The 25,636-nt window shown below is 40.3% G+C and overlaps 1 protein-coding gene across 1 annotated transcript in view; it reads left to right on the forward strand.

The window, feature by feature from the left end:
- The first annotated feature begins 256 nt into the window (after window positions 1-256).
- The window catches only part of LOC149249539 (uncharacterized), a 339,013-nt gene continuing 313,633 nt past the window's right edge, over window positions 257-25,636 (forward strand). Inside the window, exon 1 of the mRNA XM_089458737.1 lies at window positions 257-598. Coding sequence (XP_089314863.1) covers window positions 401-598 — 198 coding nt within the window. The 5' untranslated portion in view covers window positions 257-400. The remainder of the gene's footprint in view (window positions 599-25,636) is intronic.

Here is a 25,636-nt window from a genome sequence, read left to right on the forward strand (position 1 = left end):
GGAAATTTCGGTTATATTTAGAGAAAATCTGGGAAGAATTTTTGTAAATCAAAATTATAGTTGTTAAACTTCAAAATTTTAGGTGTCCTAGATGTTTATGATGGTTTGATGCGCTGAATCCATTTCCACCATAAAAACACAATTCAATTTTTTTTACCCAAATTCCAACCACTCCGTCCGGGCAATTCCTCCCCTTACGACTCACTCTTGCAATAGACTTCGCATGTTAGTGGGATTTCTCAATATAAGCCGGAGCGTAATCCGTGGCGATGATTCCCTCGACGAGCATAACTATAAGGGTTTATTGTGGTTATAGCACTTGTACTGCGTAAGGCCACTATAATGCGTAAGGCCACTACGTAAGGCAAAATAGAAGGCGGAAAGAAGAGGAGGGTTGGCCATGGGAAGCAGGATGAAACGCTGGGGATTATTGAATGTTGTGGCAGTCTTGGCTATTTACAGTTGGAATTTAGAAGTGGTTGAATGCGAGGCATTCAGACGTGATCCAGGGCACCCTCAGTGGCATCACAGTGCGTTCCAGGATATCCAGGAAAACATCAAGCATGAGATGCGCCAAATGCTGCACTCCAGAGCTGAGGTATCTGCCTTCATTTGTTTTTGGTTTTTATAATTACATACATGGTAAACTTCACTCTCTCCAATGTTTATGTGATGCGTAAAAAATTCCAATAAATTCTAACTCCCAGATGTTAGCGTAATACTTAACTTTGTTTCGTTAACCTAGGTTCTTCAAGCAGAGAGCTCCATCTAGAGTAAACAAGTGGAATTGATCAATAGTAGAAAATTGGAAGCCATAAGATTTGGATCCAAAACAGAGTAAGTTACTTGATGAGAGTAAATGATTTGGGATTTTTTATTGCAGTTGTCTATAACGCGACTTTTTGAAAGTCTTTCTGGCGAATTTTTCCGGTCGAAATCCGGCAGGAATTTATTGGAATCGCAAGTTTGATAGCTAGTTTCTGCACAATGAAAGCGTTGCAGGGATTTTTCAGGGCGCTGAATCCAAATATGCAGTTAAAAAACCATTTTAACTGCAACAAATCAAGATTTAACCTCAATTTCTTCCGCCGGATTCCGTCACCGGAATCTCCAAAAAGTCGCATTATAGACAACTCCTTTTTTATTTTTATTTTTTTCCGATTTAATAGGGGCTCTTGAGATGGTGAACTTCAGTTTTAAAGTTGACTCCAGGTAGAGACCCATGCAGTTTTTTGCATCTCCTTATGAGAGCAGGGCCAAGCTAAGGCGAAGTTAAAATCTATTTAGCAGTTCAAAAGATTTACATGCCCCCCTAAGAAACTTCCTGCTTTTAGCTTACAAAGAGGAATTAATACTGATGATTGATTTGAAAACAGTGCCATTATAAAAAACCTACAATGGGAGAAGCTGGAAATGAAATACATTACTGAACTAAATATCCTTCTTCGGCAGCCATTGCGTAGTGGATGAAAGTATATGTTAACCGATTATGCTGAAAGACGATGTAATAATTTTAAAATCATTATTGGGTGGATTACAAGGTTCCCATATTTCTTCACAATGGGTGGGAACGGAGTTAAGAGCCTCTACATGTATGTGATATATGGAGGTTGTTGGGTGACAACTTCTTGGTTGCAGGGAGTGTTTGCAGAAGAAAAATGTTATATTTTGTGGCCTGTGTTTTCTGGATGCCGAATTTCTGATTCACAGAGGCCGTAGTCCTACTTGAAAGTTGATACTACTAGTAGACAAGCTAGAAAGTGATCCGCCTAATGGAGAATACCTCATGTAGTGTGATTTACACAGCATAAGTGCAAAAACATCTGACAATAGATGAATGAGATCACAGACATTCCCTCAGTCTTTGGTTGGCTGGTTTGCCCCCATAAGGCTTTTGAGAAGTTTTAGTTCCCAATCTACTTGTAGGTTTCATCTTAGTTCCTAGCACATGCCAATTGGTTGACTTTCTGCTTCAGGACTCTGGTTTGTCATGACCAGGTTTTTTTTTACAGCCTCAAGGGTTAGGTCCATTAGGAGAGTCTCGGCAGTTCATTCTCGACTTCCTTGAGGATATTGTCAGCTAGGCTCTGGTTGATGGTTCACTAGGGACTCCTTCATTTTCCTCTTTCTCTACTTATATTTCTATTTGCAGTAGTGTAGAGGTTTCCTCCTCCCCCACTTATTTGACACCTATTTATGATGATTAATAGCCTTTTTCTTGCTGTACCTAGGGTTACGCTTTTGGTTTATTTTCTTATACTGTAGCTTGGCTTTTTTTATTGTATGCTTTACCTTTTAGCTTATAGGAGTTTCTTTAGCACTCCGGTAGTGTGTTGCTACTAGATTGTACTTTTGAGTCCCATTGACCTAATCTTTTGGTGATTTGTGGACGTTAAGAAAATTATCTTATCTTGTCTTATCCTATTTGTCATCAAGTAAATGTATATATAGCCAAGGATGTATAATTCACAAATACTTGGGGGGTGTTTTGTCATTTCCAATCTCTCTAAATTTGCCTTAGCAAATTTTTTTTCTTTACACAACATGGCAGTGATGAGAGTAGGGGTCTGCAAGAAGAGGAGTAGGGGTCTGCAAGAAGAGGTTATGAATCATGATAGCCTTTTTTAAATGGCAAGGTTATTCAAATAAACACTTTTAAGGATTAATTGTCTGTCATTGCTCTAGCAATCTATTTGCACGCATACTAGTACTTTGATTCTCAATATTGACAACACATACGCTATGATCTCTGTTCAGAAGAGGCTGATAATAATTGTGCGTATAATATCTATGTTGCTTGAGCTCATTAAATGTGGAGTGCTTTTCCATAGAATTGTGCTCCCTATGTTAATTTTCCATGAAAATTATACAACTGCTTGAATGAACAATCTGGAAACTACGTTTCCTTTCACCAAGGCACAAAATTTCTTAACATATAAGCAGCGGAATAATCACAGAGATAAAGAACACAGTCACACAAGAGACAATTATTTTTTTAAGGAAACCTGACTGGACAAACCCTCTCCTTGTTGTAGAAATTTATTGATAGAATTTGAGCATATGAATCTCTTACAAGGCAACTTGTTTCAATTAGAAAACACACTAGTTCTCACTGCAAACCTAGCTTGAAAACACCTTGCAAAACCTTGACCTAACTCCTACTTCTTTGCTGCCTGTTTGGCTACTTCCTGGCCCAAAATCCTTGCGCACAGGGCTCCACTGGACGACCCTGATTCTCTGCACACAGGTCACTTTTGGCTGGCCCGAAATCTCTGCGCACAGGCCTCCTTTGGCTCTGGGACGCAACCTCTAACTCCTAGCGCAATTTGGCAGCAAGAAGATCCTCTAACCTCTGCGTATTGGCTCCTCCAAAGTATGCACTCACAACAAGAATCTCTCACACACAAATTGGTGCAACTTCTCACAAACTTGTGAGTTATTGTCTTGTCTCACAACATTGTGCAGACAAAACAATTGAACTACAATTGTGCCTTCATCCTATCAATTCGATTCATGCTAAATCTAGAGAGTACAAATTTAGAACACAAGTTGTTGATTGACTAGTTAACTAAGTCAACTGCTAGTTAACTCGTCCTTGCCTCAATCAAGACTGAGGCTCTCCAACTCGTCAACTTCCAAACTCGGACTGCCTGTTGGAAGTATGCTTAACTGTTCTTTAACTCCACGCATGCATTTCCTGTCTCCACAAACTCATCCATCTACAAGAACTCGTCCATGCTAAAAGAAAGACTGATCGTGGTCTTTCTTGACTAAAGCACTGTAATAGATCTAACCTGAAAAAGTATAAGAATGGAAAATATGCTTAAGAAATCACACAATAGATGATAGAACTGAAATATTTTAGTAATGGAAAAACCCTTGAGGTAGGGTAACACCATACAATCACTCCTTAAGAAAGAAGAATACTCCACAAACCATATGCTTTTCAATACAACATTCCTTGACATATCTCAATGGAGAGTCTCTAGCCTCTATATAGACTTCATACATACAATACCGTGGGCAATTACCATGGGTTTCTAAATACCATACATCCAATACCATGGGCTTATCACATTATTTCCTAACTACTTGTGGTCCCTTGCATAATGCGGGTTAACCACTTTATTTATTAATTATGACCTATTTATTTATCATCCTTACATTATTCCCTTGGATACTTCCCTCTGTACTCCATATTATCCCCCCTAGGTATACTACATTCCACAACATGTTTTGTCCCTGAAACATGAGAAGAACACAAATAATAAGACCTACTCAAAAGAGTAGTTCACTGGTACCATGCACGCGCATTTAGCCATCCAAGATAAAGGTGAACACTCGATTTAACCATTGCCTTGCTCACCTGAGATGGAAACTGGTTCTTTTGGTGCCCATTTGGAGATGTGTTGCGAGTAGCTTGCACTGCCTCTTTGTGTGTTTTCCAGTTGCCCCTGTTCTGGTTGCTAATCTTGTGCCATCTTGTGGGTTGTTGTCTTGCTGGGTGGTGTGGGTGGTGATATGCTGAAACCTTGACTGTTGGTGTTGTTGTCTTCAATTCCTGACCTAATGGAGCCTGAGTGGTATTGGGTTCCTTTTGTGGTACTTGCTTTGGTTTCTTTTCTTCCATTATTACTTCCACCATAGACTCCTCATTTGAGGTGTTAGTACCTGTAGAGTATTTTGCTTGGGCCTCTGCGGATTCTACCTATTTACAGATGGAAATACCCTGTAACGTAATTTTCTTCTTTTTATACCATAGCTTCAGGAATTTCCTTGTACATTAATATTGACAGTACCAACGGATTCCATCCAAGGGTATCCCAAAACAACATCCAGATCATCCATATCTAAAGCATACAAATAAGAATGCAACACATACTTATCCATAGAAATATTCACAGCATTATAAATTTGAACATCATTATCATCAACCTGTGTGTGCTCAATATGTTTGATGAAACTTGCAATTTGTTTGCCAAATTAATATTGATAAAATTATGCTTGCAACTAGGATTGATAAACACAAGGATCTTCTCTTTCTAAATACATCAATGAACCTGTAATAAAGAGATACCGACAGAAAATAACCTTCCTCATTATCCCGTTTTTTAGCATGAGACCATTAGTCCAAAAGGACTTTTTCAAATTCTTTATCAGGAAGGTTTACCATCTTGTTTTTGTCAAGTGAGTCCTACCATATGGCAACCTCATCTATAAAATAAAACCATGCCGCTTCTTCCCAAGCATTCAAAAATGATGACTTTTCCATTTTAGGAATTTTTCAATAGTAGTTCCATCATCTTTTCCTGTAAAAAATAGCACAGTAGAACCCATGAAGTAGAATGAGGGTTTTGATTTTTTTTACCTATTGTGTACGAGAAATTTAAAATGGCCACAACTCGGTCACTATGGCTCAGAATCTTTGTTATAGCCTGTTTTCAGAAATGGAACGACCATTCCGCATCTTCCCATGTGATTGAAATCACGATCTGGGCACTCGGGAAACTCAGATTTGCGCTGCAATTGTTCAGCCGTAATTTTTTTTTATGAAAAAAGAGGTGATTTTAAATCAACAATATATCTCTCATCCGGACTTCGATTCGACAGATTTTTTTGAAATTGGACGATTTTTCAAGAGGAGCTCAGACCTACAATGAGTTTTCTAAAATTCTACACAAAAACTGCAAAAAATGACTAGAGAGGCATCGTTTACGAATTGTCGTCAATTTTTTTTTGCAACACAGCTGGTTTTAAATCATCGATATTTCCCTCATTTGGACTCTGATTTGACCAATTTTGTTTTTGAATTTGGGTATTTTTTCGCAAGGAATTCATATCTGCTATTTGTTTTTGCAAATTTTTTAGATCTGATTTGCAAACTTGCTGCCCAATTTTTTTTGCAAAAAATGAAAGAAAAAACTCTTTTTGCTTTGCCCAAGAAAGAACTCTGATACCACTTGTAATAGATTTGACCTGAAAATATATAACAATGGAAAATATGCCCAATAAATCACACAAGAGATGATAGAACTAAAATAATTTATTAATGGAAAAACCCTTGAGGTAGGGTAGCTCCATACAGTCACTCCTTAAGGAAGGCGAATACTCCACAAGCCCATATGTTTGTCAATACAACATTCCTTGACATATCTCAATGGGGAGTCTCTAGCCTCTATATAGGCTTAATATATACAATCCCATGGGTCTCTAAATACCATACATCCAATACCATGGGCTTATCACATATTTCCTAACTACTTGTGGTCCGTTGCAAAATGCGGGTTAACCACTTTATTTATTAATTATGGCCCATTTATTTATCATCCTTACATTATTCATTACATTATTTTCTTGGGTACTTCTCTTTGTACCCCATATTATTCCCCCTAGGTATACTACAGGCACGAGTCAAAAAGTCCTTTTTTTGCTACTATTTTCAACACCCTAAGTATCAACAAGATTGGTATTTGTTGCCATATTTTCCAAAGGCCCTAGATAACTGTTCTCCTATGTTTCTTTTAATTAAATAAATCAGATTTGAACTTATTTAATCACATAAATGAATATTTTGAACATGCAAAATCACATATATGGCTGGAGAAGGGAACAACAGAACACACATGCATAGCAATTTTCCCCTTCATTCTGGCTTATCATTCCAATGAAAGATTACAAGGTACCTCCATAATTTGCTTTAACTTAGCAACTGCATGGTAAACAAAAATACTATTGAACAGAGAAGTATAAGCTGTTGAAATAGAACTATGGCTCTATTGAAGAACGAAGACAACAACCACTACTATACAACTATACAACGCTGCTACTGTATGGAGTACGAATTCCTTATTGCTGTTGGTTATAGTGGATCTGCACTTTTTCTTCTTAAGTGTACTCTTCTCCTCCTCTTGGTATTTGCCTCTCTCGAGTGTTCTCATTTGTGTTTCAGTTTCTTCCATCTTATCTTATTTATGCTTCGAGAAAATAACTAATCTCCTCAGTCCTAGCAACTAATTTTCCATATCTTAGCAACTAATCTCCTTAATCCTAGCAACCACTTTATCTCAACAATAAGGTGTAGGGTTAAGATTAGAACAAAACTAATTCACTAATATTCTAGAATCTCTAGAATATTTCATTTGGAATTCAAGGCTAGAAGAATATAGGAAAATTGACTTTCACTTTTAATTAAAGTGAAATTACAAGATAGAATTATTTCCCACTTTTACTAAGGGGTAACTAGAAATTGTTTCGAACTACTTGCACGTTCACACCTAACCTGTGCAAGAAGCGCTTACTCGAGCTATATTTTTTAATACTCACTCTTAGTGAGAAGGGAATTATGCACCAATTCAAGTCTATCTCTAAATGCCTCAAAATCACTTTTTGTTAAGGGTTTGGTTAGAATATCAACTAATTGCTTATCGGTGGGAATATGCTGGAGCTTCACTGCTCCCTTCTAAATCCCATCTCAAATGAAGTGATATCTAATCTTTATGTGCTTGGACCAATGTTATCAGAACTGGACTAGAACCTGCCGGTCTGGTTGTTTTTGGCCCAAAACCGGTCCGAACTGGAATAGGCCGGTTTGATACTGAACTGGCCTATTCCACCCAACTGGCCGGTTTAGGACCAGTTCTGTGTAGTTTGTACCTTCCCGGGTCAGCATAAAAATTTGCCTTTTTTTTTTTTTTCTAATTTTTTGATTTTTTCATTTGTTTGGCCCACTTCTAATTCTCCCCTAGGTCAACCTAATATTCAAGCCTATGGTCTTATTATTGCTATGCAATTCATGGTATCACTTTTACCTAAATTTTTAACATTACCATGAAATGACTCAGGATGTTTGAGAGTGGTTCCAACCTCATTGGATTTCATATGGAGAAAGTAGAATTTTAGAGTTCACTCAAAATCCAGCAGACTTAACAGTTTTTCAGGATTTCATGATTGTGGGGATTGCAACGTTTCCATTGGATTTTGTCATGTATGAGGGTAAGGAACTAGTACTTAATAAAGAACTCCAATCCCTTTATGTACTTTGATGTTAGTGGCATTGGTTGTCGAACTCCTCTATCATGGCTCTACTAAAAATGTACCCATCACTCAAACAAGATCTTCACTTGACATGCTACACTTTTCTATCTTATTTTAATGCTTAAAGGGTTATATGATGACAAAGATCCTAATATAGACAATAATTTTGATGATATGTAGGTATTTTTTGTAGCATGATTTTTTTGTATGCTAGAGGCCATCTAGAGCCAATTTGTTGATGTATTTTCGGTTCAGGGATGGATTGCACTCAATGCTATTTTAGTTATGTGCACCCTTACATGTTTTTTTTTTTTGTAAACTAAGGTAAGGCCTTTTCTATTAATATCCACCAGCGAAACTATGTACAAAAACAGTTATCCTCCTCCCGCCCCGAAGGGAAACCGGGAAGGAGGGCCACCATGAGTCAGAAGTTTTCAACATAAAGCTGAGACAGTACATCAACAAGTGTAAAACAGAACCTACAGACTAGCTATCAGCCGAAGCTATACCCTATCATCTTATGCATTCCATATCCTATGCCAAAACTGCTACTATTGGTCCTATCAATTGAAAATTGAAAGCAGAATGAAGACTTATCAGTCATCCATAATCTCCGGTTTCACCTCTTCCTCGCGGTGCTCCTTGGTTATCAGCTTCAGAGTGTTTTGGATATCCTCCAGCTTTCTATCCTGTTTCAGCATTGCAACTTGCAGGCTCTTCATTTCCTCTTTCAGGCTCGGGTACCCTTGCGCAATCTCAGTCATTTCTTCCGCTATCTGTTCCATTGCTTTGGCCAGCAGACACTTCATCACCCAATATATATGCAGGGCCTGTTTATACTGGGAGAGGCGACCCCTGGTGTTACCAGGATCCGGCAGAAGAGGGCTCCATTCATTCATCTCAGGGTCCGAGGCCTCCTCCAGGACTCTCTCTTCCAGATTCTCAATAATTCTTCTTATCTCCACATTGCCCTCCTTGTTGTATACGCGCTCCGCATCTCTGGCCACCTGGTTCATGGTGCGGCGACCTCTTTTCCGTTGATTGGGAGATTGAGGTTCCGAAACATAGTCCCCGGCATGCCCAGTATTTCCTCGTCCCCTGCTTCCTCTGCCCTTTCCTCTCCTTGAAGGCCGACCACGGATGCAACTCCGACTGCCTTGACCGACCTCGAACCTCCCTCTCCCCCTGCATTCCTCCTGCATATTTCTCATCTCGCCTTCTCTGTATATTCCTCCTTCTGTCGACACCTCCTGGTCCTTTCGCCTTAACCTCTCCACGCTATCCTTTACGTTCTGGTGGTTATCAGTCCCCTGAGAGCTATCTTCCTCCTGTATCCTTTGCTGCCTCGTCGTCTTCTTCCTTCTGCCATCCTCTTCGCTATATACTCTAGCCTGCCTGCCACCCTCAGCCATGGTCTCTTGCTTTTTACGAAAACTGTTTCCAGGAAATTTACTCCAGGTATCCACCGTCCTCGCCACCTTGCATGTCCTTAAATTCTTCACATCAATGTCTGCTGCTACTCCCTTTAAATTATTGCCACCTCTTCTGTCCACTACCGCCTGCTCGCCGCCGTTTCCCATCCCCTCTGCTGTCATGATGGTCTTGGAGCCATGTCTCGGGGCGCTCTCCTCGCATTGATCTCCCTTCACATCCTTTATTATGATTGCCCACAAGTGAGGCTTGTACTGATAAGCCCTACCCATTATCATTAAGTTACCCGAAGTTCTTTCCTTCACCCCGATCGGGGACTGCTTGTCTCCTTCAATATATCTATACTCTGGCATTATTGTCCTGATTGGTGATGGAGATTAATTCCTCCCAGCAATTCCTTTCCAGCTGTGGTGGTCCTATGCTATCCACCCTGCCATTAGCTTCATTGCATCCCCAGTTCGCCAAGTAATCAGCAGCTCTATTGCCTTCTCTCCTAACATGATGTATGACTTTGTACTCAATATGGTTCATTGCTTCTGCTATTTCCTGGATGAGGCTTGCCGTCCTCCAACTTCTAGTCACCTGCTCCCAAGCTTTTCCATTATTCAGTTTTCTTACTGTTTCTACGACCAGAGTTGAATCCCCTTTTATTTCTAGATTCCTGTAGCCATTTCTTATTGCAATCTTAATTCCTTGGTACGCAGCCATGAATTCTGCTTCATTATTGCTCATCGTGCCTCCACGGTCAGCATAAATCCACCTAATTTGGCCTTGACTATCTCTGAAAATCCCCCCGAATCCTGCAAGACCTGGATTCCCTTTTGAAGCTCCGTCGAAATTGAGTTTGATAAAGCCTGCATGAGGACGGATGAACACCGTTGGACTTTGGTTCTGAATAATTTGGGGTTTTTGCTGTTGGGGATAGACCATCCCTTGGTCTATCTTTAGCTTCCTTAGAATTCGGTTCTCTTCCTTCGTGGTATCCCAATCCTCCTGGTTCCAGGATTCCGAAAGGATTGTTTCTCTTATTAGAGTTTGAGTTCTATTCCAAAGCTCCTCCGGGGAGATAATCTTGTCTTGGAATATCCTTCTATTTCTCTCTTTCCATATGGTCCATATGTTGAATCCTGCAGCCAAGTTCCACGCTCTTCTCACAACAGGACTTTGGAATTGTCCCTTTCCCCATTGGAACATGGTTTGGCTCACATCTTGGGGATTATGATTCGTTCTTCCGAAGAGGCTTCTAATCTTTTCCCACTGATCCTGAGCTATCGGGCAGGAGTTTAGAATGTGTTCCTGATTTTCTATGTTTTGTTTACATAGGCTACATCTGGATGGCCCTTGGAACCCTCTTTTCTGGAGTTGATCCCAAGTCAGGATGCGTCTTTTACCCACAAGCCAAGTGAACAATGTGACCTTTGGCCACCATTTATTTTTCCATAAATGTTTCCAGTCTTGTGTCTGTTCTTCCATCGCTTGTTTAGACTTTATGAGGTATGCTTCCTTCACCGTGAAGGTGCCTTTTGTAGATCCGCCCCATCTGAGAATATTTGGACCAGTTCTTTTTTTAATCCTTCTGGAATTCATCTCTTTTACTACCCTTGTTTTAAGATCATCACTAATATTATTATCCCACTCTCCAGGGTCTTTCCATTCCCTCCACATCTCATTTTCGCCTCCTTCCTTCCAATAATCGTTTACATAGATTAAGCCTTTGGCCTTGGCTGCTCTAGATGGTCTGCATCCCTTGAATTTCCACCATTCTTTCCCGCTGCTGCCAAGCTTCCTCCCAGAATTTTGCTGTCCTTCCATTTCTAATCTCCCAAAAAGCTTGCGAATTTATAATGTCTCTGTTCTGGCATGCCAGGTCCCAAATCGAGGAGCCTTTTGGCATCTCTTCCTTTCGAATGTGCACCCTTACATGTTATATAAATGAGAACTTTTGCTTATTTGTGTATAAATGGTTTGGATTCATGTGGATGCACATGTATATATGTTTTTCTTTAAAATTTGAATATTTTATATGTTTTTGGTCCACAGGTTTTTTGGTCTAGTTTTTACCGGTTCTCGGTCCACAAGGTTTTTTGGTTAGATCACAGGTTCAGTTTTGATAACATTGGCTTGGACCTGTGATTAAACACTAGATCCTCAATGTGTTTGATACAACTTTGATTATCACAGTAAATCATTATGGGATCCAATCCCTGATCAGATAAACTTGCAATCAACTTGTGAAGCCAAATGGCCTCACAACTCATTATACTAGTTGCCAAGCCAAGTGCCATGGAAGTCTACTTCTTGCTAAACTAAGATGTCACCATTGATCCCATGCTAAAATAGCACCTTGAGGTGCTCTTCTTGGCTGCTGCATTGTCTGCCCAATTTGAGTCTGTATATCTCTGCAACTTCACTTCACCATCTCCAAGATATCTCAAGCCATATTGAATTGCGCCCCTCAAATATCTGAGCACATGTATTGTTGCTACCCAATGCTCTTGCCTTGGCTCCACCATGCATTGGCTTAAGGTGTTCATTGCATAACATATATTTTGTCTACTATTGACCAAATATATTAAGGAACCTATCAACTACTTGTACAAGGTTGGATACACCAATTTTAAATCTAAGGTTGTCAACTTCTTTATATTGGTGATCATGGGTGTGGCCATAGGTTTGCTGTCCTCCATTTGAAATCACTTTAGAATCTAAATTGCATACTTACCCTATTGAAGTAATATTTCCCTTGGTTTCTCCCAAACCTTCAAACCCAAGAAGTAGTGGATTATGGCAATGTCCTTCATCTTGAACCCAACTGCAATAATCTTCTATGCACTTGTAAGAAGCGAACCATTCACATATAGCACCAAAATAAGTATATTAGTCCCAATAAACATATGATATAAATTAGGATTTGCTTAATGTTTGGTGAAGTTCGTACTCAACAAATATCCATCTATCTTGGATACCATGCTCTTGGTGCTTGCTTGAGTCCATACAATGCTTTCTTAAGCCTACACACACAAGTCTCCTTCCCATTTACGTCAAAGACTTGAGGATGATGTATGTACACTTGTTCCTCAATAATTCCATTCAAGAAAGTCATCTTCACATCCATCTAATAAATCCTCCATCCCATATTTTGTAGCTCCTAGAGACAACCCGTGGGTTGAGGAGAGGTCGTTGCCTAGGACATCTTAGTCTCTCTTGTTAAAATTGACAACTAGGGCCAAATTCCACCTTGGGACAACTCATTTGATGGAGATGATGATTGCATGAAATTCCTCTTTTCGAGAGGACCAAAATTGTTATAAAGATTATTCAATTTGGACAAGCGGAAGTGAATTTTTGAATTTATGCCCACACATGTGAAAATTGTTCAGGTCGGCCACATCAACATGTAGGCTCATGAAGCCTAATGGACGTGACTCTTCACCCACAAAGAATTGGATAAATACAAGTGATCTCTCACCTCATTTGGCATCTTCATCTCTCACACATTCTCTCTCCTTCTCTCATTGGTTCATACAACATTGGGCATTCTCTTTCTCCCACGTGTGGCACAAGGAGGACGAAATTACAAGACAAAATTGGAGGGCTGAAAATCTTAGAAATTTCTGTAGTTTGACTAGTGTTGGCTAGCATTGGCTTTGACTTTCTGGGCATCATTTGACTTCGATTTTCTGCGTATATTTTTGTCTCAGCAAGCCCAATTCTTGGGCACAAAAACTGAGGAAAAAGGACTTTGGCTTGTGTTGACCGCAATTTGACCAAGTTTGACCATAGATTCTATGACTGTTTTGGGTTGAATTTGACTACTGCTGAAGGTTGAGTTTGACTGCCTTTGACCGAGCTTCAAAGGAGGAGTTTGACTGCTGCGTTGACCTTCTGTGATTTTTGCAATGTTCCACCAAGACTCAAATGCGGGGAGACACGGGTGCAGGGAGACGCACAGGGGGGGACGTGTGGGAGTACCCTCAAATTTTAGGAATTTTAGGGATGCGGGGGGACGTTGGGGTATATAATTTCTAATTTTATATATATATATATATAATATACATCATTCATATGACATACTCATTATTCATCCATACCATGAGATTCAATAAAAAAATTCAATGATGAAACATTCAAATACATTGATCCATGTCATTCATCATTCATCATTCTACAATCTACATTGGTTTAAAATTTAAATTCATCATTCTAGAATCTAATTTGAAAGCAAAACATACTAGCATATTGCCATATACTATATACAAGATACCGAAGTTTTGAGGGGGGATGCCTAGACACACCCCTATTGGGGAGTCTCCTCCCCCACACTGGGGAAACGCACCCCCTTGCGTCTCCCCAAGACTCTCCAAAAAGGGTATGTGGGGAAACGCACCCCCAGTAGACTCCGCGTCTCGGGTGCGAGCACCCGACCTTGGGGGACGCGTCCTCGTGGAACACTAGATTTTTGGTTAGGGCTAAAGTTGACTGCAGATTTTGACAGGGCTGTTTGACTTGAATTTGGCAAGTCAATTTTGACTATTGTACTCTCTCTCTACTGAACATTTTGATATTATAATATTAAGAATTGATCAAAGGGTTTTCCCCACATTGGGGTTTTTCACTGGCATCCGCCAAATCTGGTGTCCTCTTGTTTTGGCTTGTCTTCTGCATTTTGTTTCATGTTCTATCTACTTTTACTGTCAACGTGATTAATGGTTAATGTGATTGCTACTGGAAATCTAAATTGGAAATTGTTATTGGGTTGCTAAAGGAACATTGAAGTAATTGTGTTAATCATAGAGCATACCATTGTTAGCGAAAATTAACATCTCTTGAAGATAAATCAATGCAGCTCAAGAGATGGATGTAAAGTGATTTGGATTTTGGTTCAATTACCTTTCTTAGAGACAACTTTAATATACGCATGAACAATGTATCATTCCCCAAGAATAAATGCTCAGGTCTGGTGGCCGACACACAGAGAATGTAGCTTAATTTGTCATTGTAGTAAAGATGCAAAAGGAGAAATAAAAGAGAGGAACTTGATGCATAGTGTGGGGTAAACACAGAATCCCATGCAATAAATCCTAGTGGAATCATGGAGAGATAAAGGAAATGAAATGCATAAATTATGGAGTGCGTTTTAAGGTCTCCAACTCAATATCTCATAGGTATTGTCTACTAACACATAACATAGATAAATCTACAATCTAGTAGGTATTGTCTGCTATCACATAACATTAGTAAATCTGCGATTTAAGAGTGAGTCCAGTAGCTACAATTACACAATTTTTGAAGAAGAAAAATACACATATGAAATGACATATAAAGGTAGAACACATACTACATATCTCAAATGCTTGGAATCACCAAAAACTTCTTCATTAATCTTCAGGAATGGAACACATGTCACAGGCCCAACTTGTGGGATTTGCAAAACTATAACAACCCCTGAAATTAGGAAAATAAAACCTTTCTATTAAGTTCCTCTTCCCTTTTATAGGGAGAAAGCTCAAACAAACAATTACAAAGTATCTTGAATGCTCTCGCTGTCTGAGTTGCCTAGCTGTCTGAGCATGTGAGTGGCCTAGCTATCCTGACAGATTTTGATTCCTCTTAGAAATGAAATCTTTACAAAACATAAACAAAACATGAGGTGTCATGATTGACACAGTAAAATATCTCCCTTGTTGATTCCTCTGATTTCTTGAGGTGGACTTAGGCTCCCTTATCTGAACTCGTGGTGGGCTGATGATCTGGAGTAGTGGGGTGCTGACAAATTGATCACATTTATGCATCATTAACTCTTGAGAATGGGCCTTTGAGTTATCTCCATACTGAGAATTACTTCTCAGTCACATTGCACAAAGATCAAAATGTACAGTAACATGGCTTCTCTGAACTGATAGCACTGTCTTCATTTAATCCCTTGTAACACACACGCGATATCAGGGATGGCTTACTTCCCTGTATGCGACAGGACTAAGCTTTTCCTGCAAATCGTGGTCCTTCTCACCTTGACCGAGCGATCTCTATGGTCGCCATTACTCCTGCGACACCAACCTTCTTCACACATTTAATTAGTTGCCGACCTATTCATCCTTCATGCTCTTTGTGCTACACTATCGGGGCCTTATCATATCGTGTAACATTTCCATTGTGCAATTTCATAGCCGCAACACCTCGTAACTTCATTAAAATGACATTACGAAAACATGAAATTATGATACCTTTAGCCCTTCTGTGCTTAGCTCCTTATTGCTCATATACCATATAACCATCCCTTGTGACCACTGGTATAGCGCTTGGGGGCTGCAATATTAGAGCCTTCGACCGTTGTAACTTTATTCAAAATAAACATTATGAAATCAAGAATTCCGATTCCCCTAGTTCCTTTAGTGCTTAGCCCCCTTACCGTTTCTCCTCTATAGGACCGGGTGCCGTGACTGTAGGCTCAGCATTGAGGTGCTACGACCTTCGGGCTTTTGTCGGGGGCCTATTTCCCTTTGTAATCGCACTCTGCCCATGGTTCTTTGAGTCCTCGTAACCACACACCATTCAATATCGGAGCCCCTTTCATCGGATCAAAACTTTTTATAAAACAATTTAATCAAGGGTTATGAAATCTCTTTCCTCTGAAATGCTGACCTCTGAGATGACGTCACGCTAAGGTCATCATCTCCACGTGACACCTCTTGAGTGGTGATAAGTGTCACCCAGATTTCCCCCATTAGGCCCCCGAAAATGCCAAACTGACTGCCATGTGTTCGTTGTACGACTGCGCCACGCTGACATTATCTGCCATGTCTGCTCCTTGGGGCCAATCACCAATTGCCATGTGTCTTCATCGGAGGAGAGAGAAAGGGTCTCTTGGGTCCTTGGTTTTTTCAACGATTTCCTTTGTATATCCTTTTATCGGCAACCTCAGGGCTTTCAAAGGAATTGCATTTATTGAGGAGTTATGAAACTCCGATGTTCTGATATCACTTTGTTTCGAGGTCTTCTCCTTCTGATATCGGGCATCGTAATGTTGAGGCTCCAATATGCCATTTCTGGACAACTTTTAAAATAAACCGCCGAGGTCTCCACATTCCTTCCTCCGATATCTCGAAATCCTGATACGCTGCCTGCTAGTCCTTTCGATATCGACTCCCAATATTTCGGCCCCCCCTTTTGATTTCAGCCTTTGATATTTCGGACCCCCCTTTTGATTTTGGCTTCCGATATTTCGGCCTCCGAAATCTTGACTCTCTTTTATGGCTTTGGGACTTAGGCTCTCCCTTTAGAACGCTAAGACTGCACCCATCCTTCCCTACACCAGGGATGAAAAATAAGACCGTTTGACACAGATATAAGAAGGTATCACAGGTGATAACATCGGCTCCAGTTGGGGATAGTGCTTTGCTGGCAAGGTGTTGAAACTTGAGACCTTGCAGATTAGTGCTTTCTATCCATTGGGCATGGAGTCATTTTGCTCAAGTACATAGAAAACAAAAACAAAAGCAGTAAAAACTTAAAACATTACTGGTATGTACAATGGCTCACAGGTATATACAGTGAGTGAAAAACAAACCTCTTTAATGCTAGAAATAGAGCTTGAGAAATTGCCCATTCACAGGCAGTTCAAGCACCTTACCATCCAAGTTTTCTAGTAAGAAGGTGTTATTTCCTTTTGCTTTGGATATTTTGAAGGTTCCAAACCACAAGGGATCAAACTTCCCATGTTTTCCTTTGTCTTCTCTCCTAACATCCCATCTGAGTACCAACTCTTCTAAGGATCTGTCCCTTGCCTTTTTGTCAAAGAGAACCTTCATATTTTCCTGATATTTAATCAGATTCTGAGTTACCTCTCCTCTGATTTCTTGTAGTTATACCAACTGATTTATTTTCTTGGTCAGAGAATTTGGCTCCTGCTTAACATCTTGAAGAATTTTAGCCACTGGCATGGCTAGTTGGATAGGGACAATGGCAGCCTTTCCATATACCAATTCAATAGGAGACTTCCCGGTTCGACCTCTTGGTAGTGATTCTGTTGCCCATAAAGCAAATTTCAATTGTGAGTCTGAGTTTTTCTAATTTTCAGATATGGTATTTTTTAGGATCCTCACTAGAGTTTTATTTGAAGACTCAGCCAGTCCATTCCCCTCTGGGTAGTAGGTGGTGGAGTTCTCCACGATGATGTTGTATTTTTGGCAAAAGCTAAGAAACTTGGCTGACTCGAACACCTGAGCGTTATCAGTTATAATCTTCTTTGAACAACCAAATCGGGCAAGGATATTCTCCTCTTCTACTAAGCATAATAGTAAAATCCCTATTGGGTCCTTCCAATACAACTGACCATTTGAAATGACAAACTTCTGGGCTTGCAGCCTTAATGCCCTGTATTTAACTTTGTCAAAATTTAATAGGAACTTCAGAAAAAGTAAATAATGGACAATATACTTGTGAGACAAGGTACTTCATTTGGATTTTTTGTATTGAGGTCTCAATGTTTTTTTGGTCCTCTTCTCTTCCGCTTCCTCCTCCCTTATCTACCAGCGAATTTATGCACAGGGCCTGGCAGTTAGCATCGGACAATATTTGAGCGAAATTCTGCCCCTTGATCAACTTAGTGGGTTTGATCTCCATGTCATATTCTTGAATTTTGTCAATCCACTTACCCCTCTTAGCTTCACTGTCTCCCTGTACGAGAATGTCTTTCATTGCAATAGTTGGAACATACGCTATTATATTGGACTGCGGGACATAAATTCGGAAAGCCTTCATGGCTTTGACCAAGGCATAAGCGAGTTTCTCTAAGATATTATATTTTAGCTCTACATCTTGCAACACCTCGCTGAAAAATGCAATCAACTGTTCCTGTCCTTCATTATTTTTCTGTAATAGAACAACTGCCACTGTGTTAGGAGAGGCAAAAGAGAAAATGAAGAATGGCCTCTGATAATCTGGGTTGGATAGGATTGGGGCTCCTGCAAAAGTTTTTTTAATTCTAGAGAATGACTCCCGTGCTTCTATGGTCCACTTGACTTCCCTGTCCCTCTTCAACATTTCTCAGATTCTTTGACAATTTCAGCATGGTTTGGAATGAATCTTCTCAGAAATTTATTTTGCCCAAGAAAACCCGAATCTCCTTCCTATTTCCTGGTAAAGGAATATTATTAATAGTCTCCACCCTTTTAGGATCAATCTTTACTCCTTCCTTTGCTACAATGTGGCCCAATAACTTCCTTTCATTTAAAGCAAACTGAGATTTTTTCGAGTTTAAGGATAGATCATACCTTCTGCACTTTTCATAGGTGAGTTGCAAGTGCTTGAGGTGCTTTTCATTCGACTCAAAGAAAACAGTGATTTCATCTAGGTAGATTACTATGAATTTATCCTGTTCTCCAACAAATGCTATATCCATCACTCTTTGGAAACAACTCCAGCGTTTATGAGGTCGGAAGGCATTCTGGCATACATAAATGTGCCCCATGGTGTAGTAAAAGCTATTTTTTTTTAATTATTTAATTATTTTTATTTATTTTGTTTTTTGTTTTGTTTTGATCCTTAGGGTACACAACGACTTGGTTGTATCTAGAGAAACCATCCATCATGGACATCCAGGCAAACCCTACCACTTTTTGTAGAATATAATCCATTTTAGGCAGAGGATAGTTATCTTTCAGTGAGGCCTTATTCAAATTCCTAAAATCTACACACAACCTTATTTCTCCATTCTTCTTCCTGATAGGAACCAAATTTGCTACCTAGTTGGAGTACCTTAAAGGCACAATTATCTTAGCCTGTAACAGTTTCTTCACCTCCTTTTCAATTGATGGGAGCAACAGAGGATTAATCTGCTTGAGCTTTTGTTTATATGGCTTCACCCTGGTTTTTAGAGGAATTTTGTGTTGTATGACATTGGGATCAAAAGTCCTCAAATCATCATATGACCAAGAAAACACATCCATGTATTCCTTGAAAAGGTCCAGGTACCTTTGTTTGTATTCCCTAGGAACTCCTTTAGCCAATTTGATGATTTTAGGATCTTCTTTGGTGCCAATGTTACAATCCTCCACCTCCTCCTCAAGCTCTTGTTCAGTTGTCTTAGCAGCCACATCATTTGAGTTGAAAAGCCTTTCTAATGGGACCAAACCTCAGGGGATGATATTTCCCTTTAGCTGCAAGATTCTGTGATCAACAATAGACCCTTCCTAGCTTGCCTGCTATTCCTTTGTCGACTTGTCGTCCTCTTGATTGATCACTGAGTTCAAGAATTCCCAGACAACCTCCATGAAGCACTTAATCTGTTCTTCATTTTCGAACACTTGCCAATACTTCACATTGTATGGTATCGATGACCTGTACCTGACCTCAACTTCATATTTAAGAAAGGGGTTTTGGGGAGGTCTAAAATTACTAGCAGCAATTGCCAAACAGTCAACGATCCGATTCTGTTCTCTAGGCAAGAATTGAATATTGATGTCTAAGAAAAAGTTTTCAAACAAATCCCATACTTTGTTCCTGTAGGACTTCAATCTTGGGTGCTTGGTTTGGCATTGATTTTTGATTTGCTTCACCACTAATCTCGAAACATAGACAAGCACCCAATGTTAAGATTTTTAGCGGCTTGCAGCCCCAACAACAAAGCTTCATATTCAGCTACGTTAGTAGTGGCCTTGAACTCCAAATTGAAAGGAAGATGAATCAAGCTATCTTCGGGAGACACCAATAACACACCTGCCCCATTTCTTTCCTTAGAATAAGCACCATCAAAATACAATTTCCATACCTTGTCAGGTTCCAATGATTGTTTACTCAGTTGAGCTGTAAATTCCATGTGGGTGTCTCCCATGATTTGACAATCTTCTTCTAATAGCAAACAAGAAAAATCCTTTTGCTTACCATACACAGGGACATTATCTGAGCAGTCTGCCTTTGTGACTGTCTTAACAAATTTGGATTCTCTGTATAATCGACACTCCTCCCCCCAAACACCAGAATGGTAGCATATGTTAGATCTAGTTTCATGGACCCCACAATTTTTGATCCCCATGACCTGGACAAAAGCATACCAAATCTTGCAGGGATGTCAACAACTACGATGTCCATAACTGCACTTTTCATTGGGATTTGGGCCAAATTGACCACTAGATCTTTGATCATACCCAGACACTTTACTCTTTTGGAATCAAAGGAATATAGATCTTTGTAGGGTTTTGTTATTTGCAGTCCCGACTGCTCCATCACATATAATGGCATTAAGTTATGGGATGCTCTTGAGTCAAGCATACAATTATGTAGCAGTAGGTCATGAATTGCCAAGGTGACATAGAATGGGGCAGTGGAAGAGTCCTGCTCCTCCACATGGGGTCCAAACACAACCATGGGCCTCTTTTCCTGCATGTTAAGACTGTCCTGCAAGAGGGTAATGGTGGGTGAACTCATAAACTGAGACATTTGAGCTTTATAACTAGGTTGTGTCAATAATTCAATCAAAGGGATGGATATCTTGACTTTCTCCAACTCTCTTTGAAGACTGAAGGTAGAGGGGTTCTTATCAATTTTAGCAGACTCGATATGCTCTTTGTGTTCATTGCAGATTGGCTTTATCGGTGGGGGCAATTTATCTGCTTTGGTGGCTCTAGACTCATTGGGAACAGGGCTAGAGGATTCTTTTATGGTTGGTGAGACATGGTTGAGTGGTTTCTTCCCTTTATCATTTGGCTTTGGCGAACTTAGATGAAAGGTTTCTTCAGTCTAATCTTGCCCCCTGGACCTTTTTCTAGATGACCTGAGATCATATTTCCTGTGCAACTGGGCTTGCATGAAATCAACAAATTGTTTGCAATAACAATCTATCTCCTCATCATCTAGTGGGGTGTCCAACTCAACCCCTTCTCCTACTCGTGCTTCTATTTCATTTTCTCGCTCGGAGGGAGAGGACAACTGGGTTTCTTGAACTTCAATAGTTTCTTCGATAGTATCCTCGGGATCATCTTCTAAATACAGAGGAGTATGGATATGGTCTGGCTGATCCTTTCTCTCCCTTTGCAAAGTTGCAAAGGTGGCCTCCTGTATTGGGGATTAAAACTTCTGTTGGGAGTTGGCTGTCTTGGTCGAGGGGGGTTCTTGTTTTACAACTCTAATTTTACGAGTTTATTAGACAAATTTTTGATTAGCTTGTTCATCTCATCTAACTTATGTTCGTGGGTTTCCTTTACATACCCCGAAGAATTGGCTTCTTCCTTTCCCTGCCTCCTGTCACCATATTCAACCTTCCCTTTCCACTTTCCAGTGGAGGTGAAATTTGCTTCAATTTCTAGGGAATTTGTTTGGATTTGATATAGAGTACGTGACCTTCTTTCACCACTTTGGCAACAACCTGTGGGGGTTTAATTTCAGTAGGAAGACTGTTATATAGTTTATTAAACCTCCTTATAAACTCTGAGACATCTTCATTGTGTTTTTTCTGCATTGCATTGAATTCTGTAAGGATATATCCATGGTCCCTTCTTTCCCCCCATTTCTGCATGAAAGATTTCTCCATCTCCTCCCATGTATTGATTGAAGCATTTGGTAGATTCTCGAACCATTTCTTGGCCTCTCTGTCCAAAGATTGAACAAAGAGTCTTAGTACCACATCTAGATATTCTACATTTAGATTCTCAACAAATGCACAGAAGGTTTCTATGTGCTTCTAGGCTGGGATCTCATCCTCTCTCGTGAATCTGGGTAGGAGTTTAAGGTAATCTTGTGGCATCCCATTCAGAGGCTGTGGTAGGTTGAGTGGAGCATATCTATTAAGTAGAATACCAGGGACAACCATGTTTTGCAAATTGCAATGGAGGTGGTAGAAGTTTTACTGTAGGACTTGGTTGGGGAGCGTTTTGGATTATGGCTGTATGGAGCTGAGCAGTGCTTTGAGTCGGACTATTAATGAGGATATCTTTAATTTCCGTAACTTCTGGGGGGTCTTCGGAAAGTGAAAAGAGTTGTACTGACAAAAGCCTCTTCAGATTTGGTTCTTGAGGACAATGAGTTGAATAGTTGACAATGTTCTCCTGAATGTTCCAAGGCTTTGGAAGAGGGCTCAGAGGAGTTTATCTCAACTTTCCGAGAGTTGGAAGTTGATACTTTAGGGAACGAGATTACAGGATCTGGAGTAAGAGGGGCCCTCTCTTTCCGATTCCTCCTGGATATGATTTTTTCAGGGTCGAATACAGGACTCAGTAGGAGTTTTCTGCTAAGAAGTATCAAAATGAGTGTGAGGCCTTTTGAAAGCTAGAATGGTCAAATAAAGATTTAAACAGTGGAGTCGCCAAGGTGAGAGATCTTCAACCCATACTTCCTCGAGTCTTTGACCGTCGTAACTTTATTCAAAATAAATGTTACAAAATCAAAAGTTCTGATGCCCTTACCTTCTTTAATGCTTAACTCCCTTATCGTTTCTCCTCTATAGGACCGAGTGCCGTGACTGTCGGCTCAACGCTGAGGTGCTATGACCTTCGGGCTCCTGTCGGGGACCTTTGTCCCTTTGTGATCGTGCTCTGCCCTTGGTTCTTTGAGTCCTCATAACCATACATCATTTGATATCAGAGCCCCTTTCATCGGATCAGAATTTTTTATAAAACAATTTGAGCAGGGGTTACGAAATCTCTTTCCTTCGAAACGCTGACCTCCGGGATGACGTCACGCTTAGGTCATCATCTCCACGTGACAACTCTTGAGTGGTGACATGTGTCACCCAGATTTCCCTCATTAGGCCCCCGAAAATGCTGAAATTGATTGCCACATGGCCACCGTACGACTGCGACATGTTGACATTATCTGCCACGTCTGCTCCTCAGGGCCAATCACTAGCTACCATGTGTCTTCTTCAGAGGAGAGAGAAAGGATCCCTTGGGTCCTTGGTTTTTGCAATGATTTCCTTTGTATTTCCTTTTATCGACAACCTGGGTGCTTTTACAGGAATTGCATTTGTTGAGGAGTTACGAAACTCCGATGTTCTAATATCACTTTGCTTCGAGGTCTTCTCCTTCCGATATCGGGCTCCGAAATGCTGAGGCTTTGATATTCCATTTCGGGCCAACTTTTAAAATAAACAGCTGAGGTCTCCATGTACCTTCCTTTGATATCCTGAAATCGCGATACACTGCTTGCTGGTCCTTCCAATATCGTCTCCCAATATTTCGGGCCCCCTTGCGATTTTGACCTCTGATATTTCGGCCTTCATTGTGATTTCGGCCTCCAAAATCTTGACTCTCTTTTATGGCTTTGGGACTTAGGCTCTCCCTTTTGGTTTTCCCTTTGGAACACCGAGACTGTAGCCATATTTCCTTGCACCAGGGATGAGAAATAGGACCGTTTGACGCAAATATAAGAAGGTATGACAGGTGACAACACCATAAAAGAAGCTAAAGATTTAACTGCCTTAATGGAAGTGTACTTAGCTACTGGAGCAAATGTTTCCTCATAGTCCACTTCCTCTTTCTAGGAGAACCCTCTCGCCGTTTGAACTTCTTGATGTTGCCATCTTAGCATGCTTTATTTTGTAGATCCAATTGGAAGTCACTATTGAATTCCCCTCTAGTCTAGATAGTATGTCTCAAAGATCATTCTTCATAATGGAGGTGTACTCCATGATGGCATCCCTCCATACCTATTGGTCATTTGCCTCTTGAAAACTAGAAGGATTGGAGTTAATGATGTTACCCGTCAAATGCCATTTAAGTAGGAAACTTCTTCGAAGGCATGCTATCCCTAAATGTGATCTTAGGAGCCCAATACTCTTTAGCATCCTTTAATGTCTGTGTGAACCATCGAGGTCTCCTAACATAAATTGAAGGGGCAACGTCTCCTCCTCACTTGAAGATTGTCGTCTTGAATTTGAAACTATTGGTGTCTTTGGTGACCTTGGCTCAACCTTTTGGAGCTCCCTGCTCTTCATCCCGTGTCATTGGAATGGACTCATGTGACTTCCTGGATGTAAAGTCTTCCTCAAACTTTTCATCCTTGCTTACTATTGTCTTATTCTGCTTTGTAATATAGACACTGTAGGCCTTTGAAGTCTCATTGTAACCCACTGGTAAACCCTTCTGGTTGGAGGGCTCCAACTTGGTCCTCTCTTCTATAGATAGACAGACATAGACTAAACAACCAAAGAGGCAAAAATGACTCTCTTCTGGCTTCACGCTAGTGAATGCTTACCTTGGTGTCTTGCCCCCCAAGATCCTGTGAGGACACCTATTGTGGATGTAAACTAGTGTTGCATGATTCTATCCAAAGAAACATCGACAAGCCTTGGTCATGAATCATGGCCTTAGCAACCCCTATGATGGAAGATTCTTTTGCTCTACAACCCCATTTTGTTGTAGGTTGTATGGAACTGTCAACTCCCTCTTGATTCCTGCCACCTTGTAGAAATCCTTGAACTCGTTAGAGGGATACTCAACCCCATTTTCTGATCTCAAAACCTGGATCTTCTTCCCTGTCTGGTTCTTAACAAGAGCTTTGAACTCTTGAAACTTGCTAAGGACTTTATCCTTTTTTTAAGAAGTACATCTATGTCTCGCTAAAGAATCATCAATAAAGGAAACATTGTTCATGCTCCCTATGATTTATGCTACTGACATTGGTCCACATACATTTGAATACACTAGGTCTAGAATCCCCTTAGACCTATGCTCACTACTTGGGAAAATAACTTTGGCATGCTTTCTAAATGCGCATCCTCTGCATACTCGTTTATTAATGTTGAACTTTGGAAGACCTGTGACTATCTCCCTTAGAATAGGCAATGCTTTGTAATGCAAGTGCTCCATCCTATTGTGCCATAACTTGCACAAGTTGCTTGTCTTATGAAATAGGGCTTCAATAGGTTCACGTTGTAACCTATACAAGTTACCTTCCCTAACCCTTACCACCGGCGCTGCATTTAGGGTAGACTCCTCTGGCCTGATAAGGACTTCTTCGTTCGTGAACTCTACTACATAATCCTTATCCCCCATAACTGAAACTAGATGCAATTTTTTTTGAGACCCAGAACAAATGAAACATCATCAAAGTCTAAAGAGTTGCCTAATGAAAGTTAGAAGCTAAGTTACCTGACACTTGGACGCAGGACACACAGGACATGCAAATACGAGAGTCTGACATAGGACACGAAGACCCCCCAGAACATGACACGTTATAC

Source organism: Pinus tabuliformis, chromosome 7 (genome assembly GCF_031772625.1).
Source record: "Pinus tabuliformis cultivar Carrire ecotype Pingquan chromosome 7, CPIR1, whole genome shotgun sequence".
Classification (NCBI taxonomy): domain Eukaryota; kingdom Viridiplantae; phylum Streptophyta; class Pinopsida; order Pinales; family Pinaceae; genus Pinus; species Pinus tabuliformis.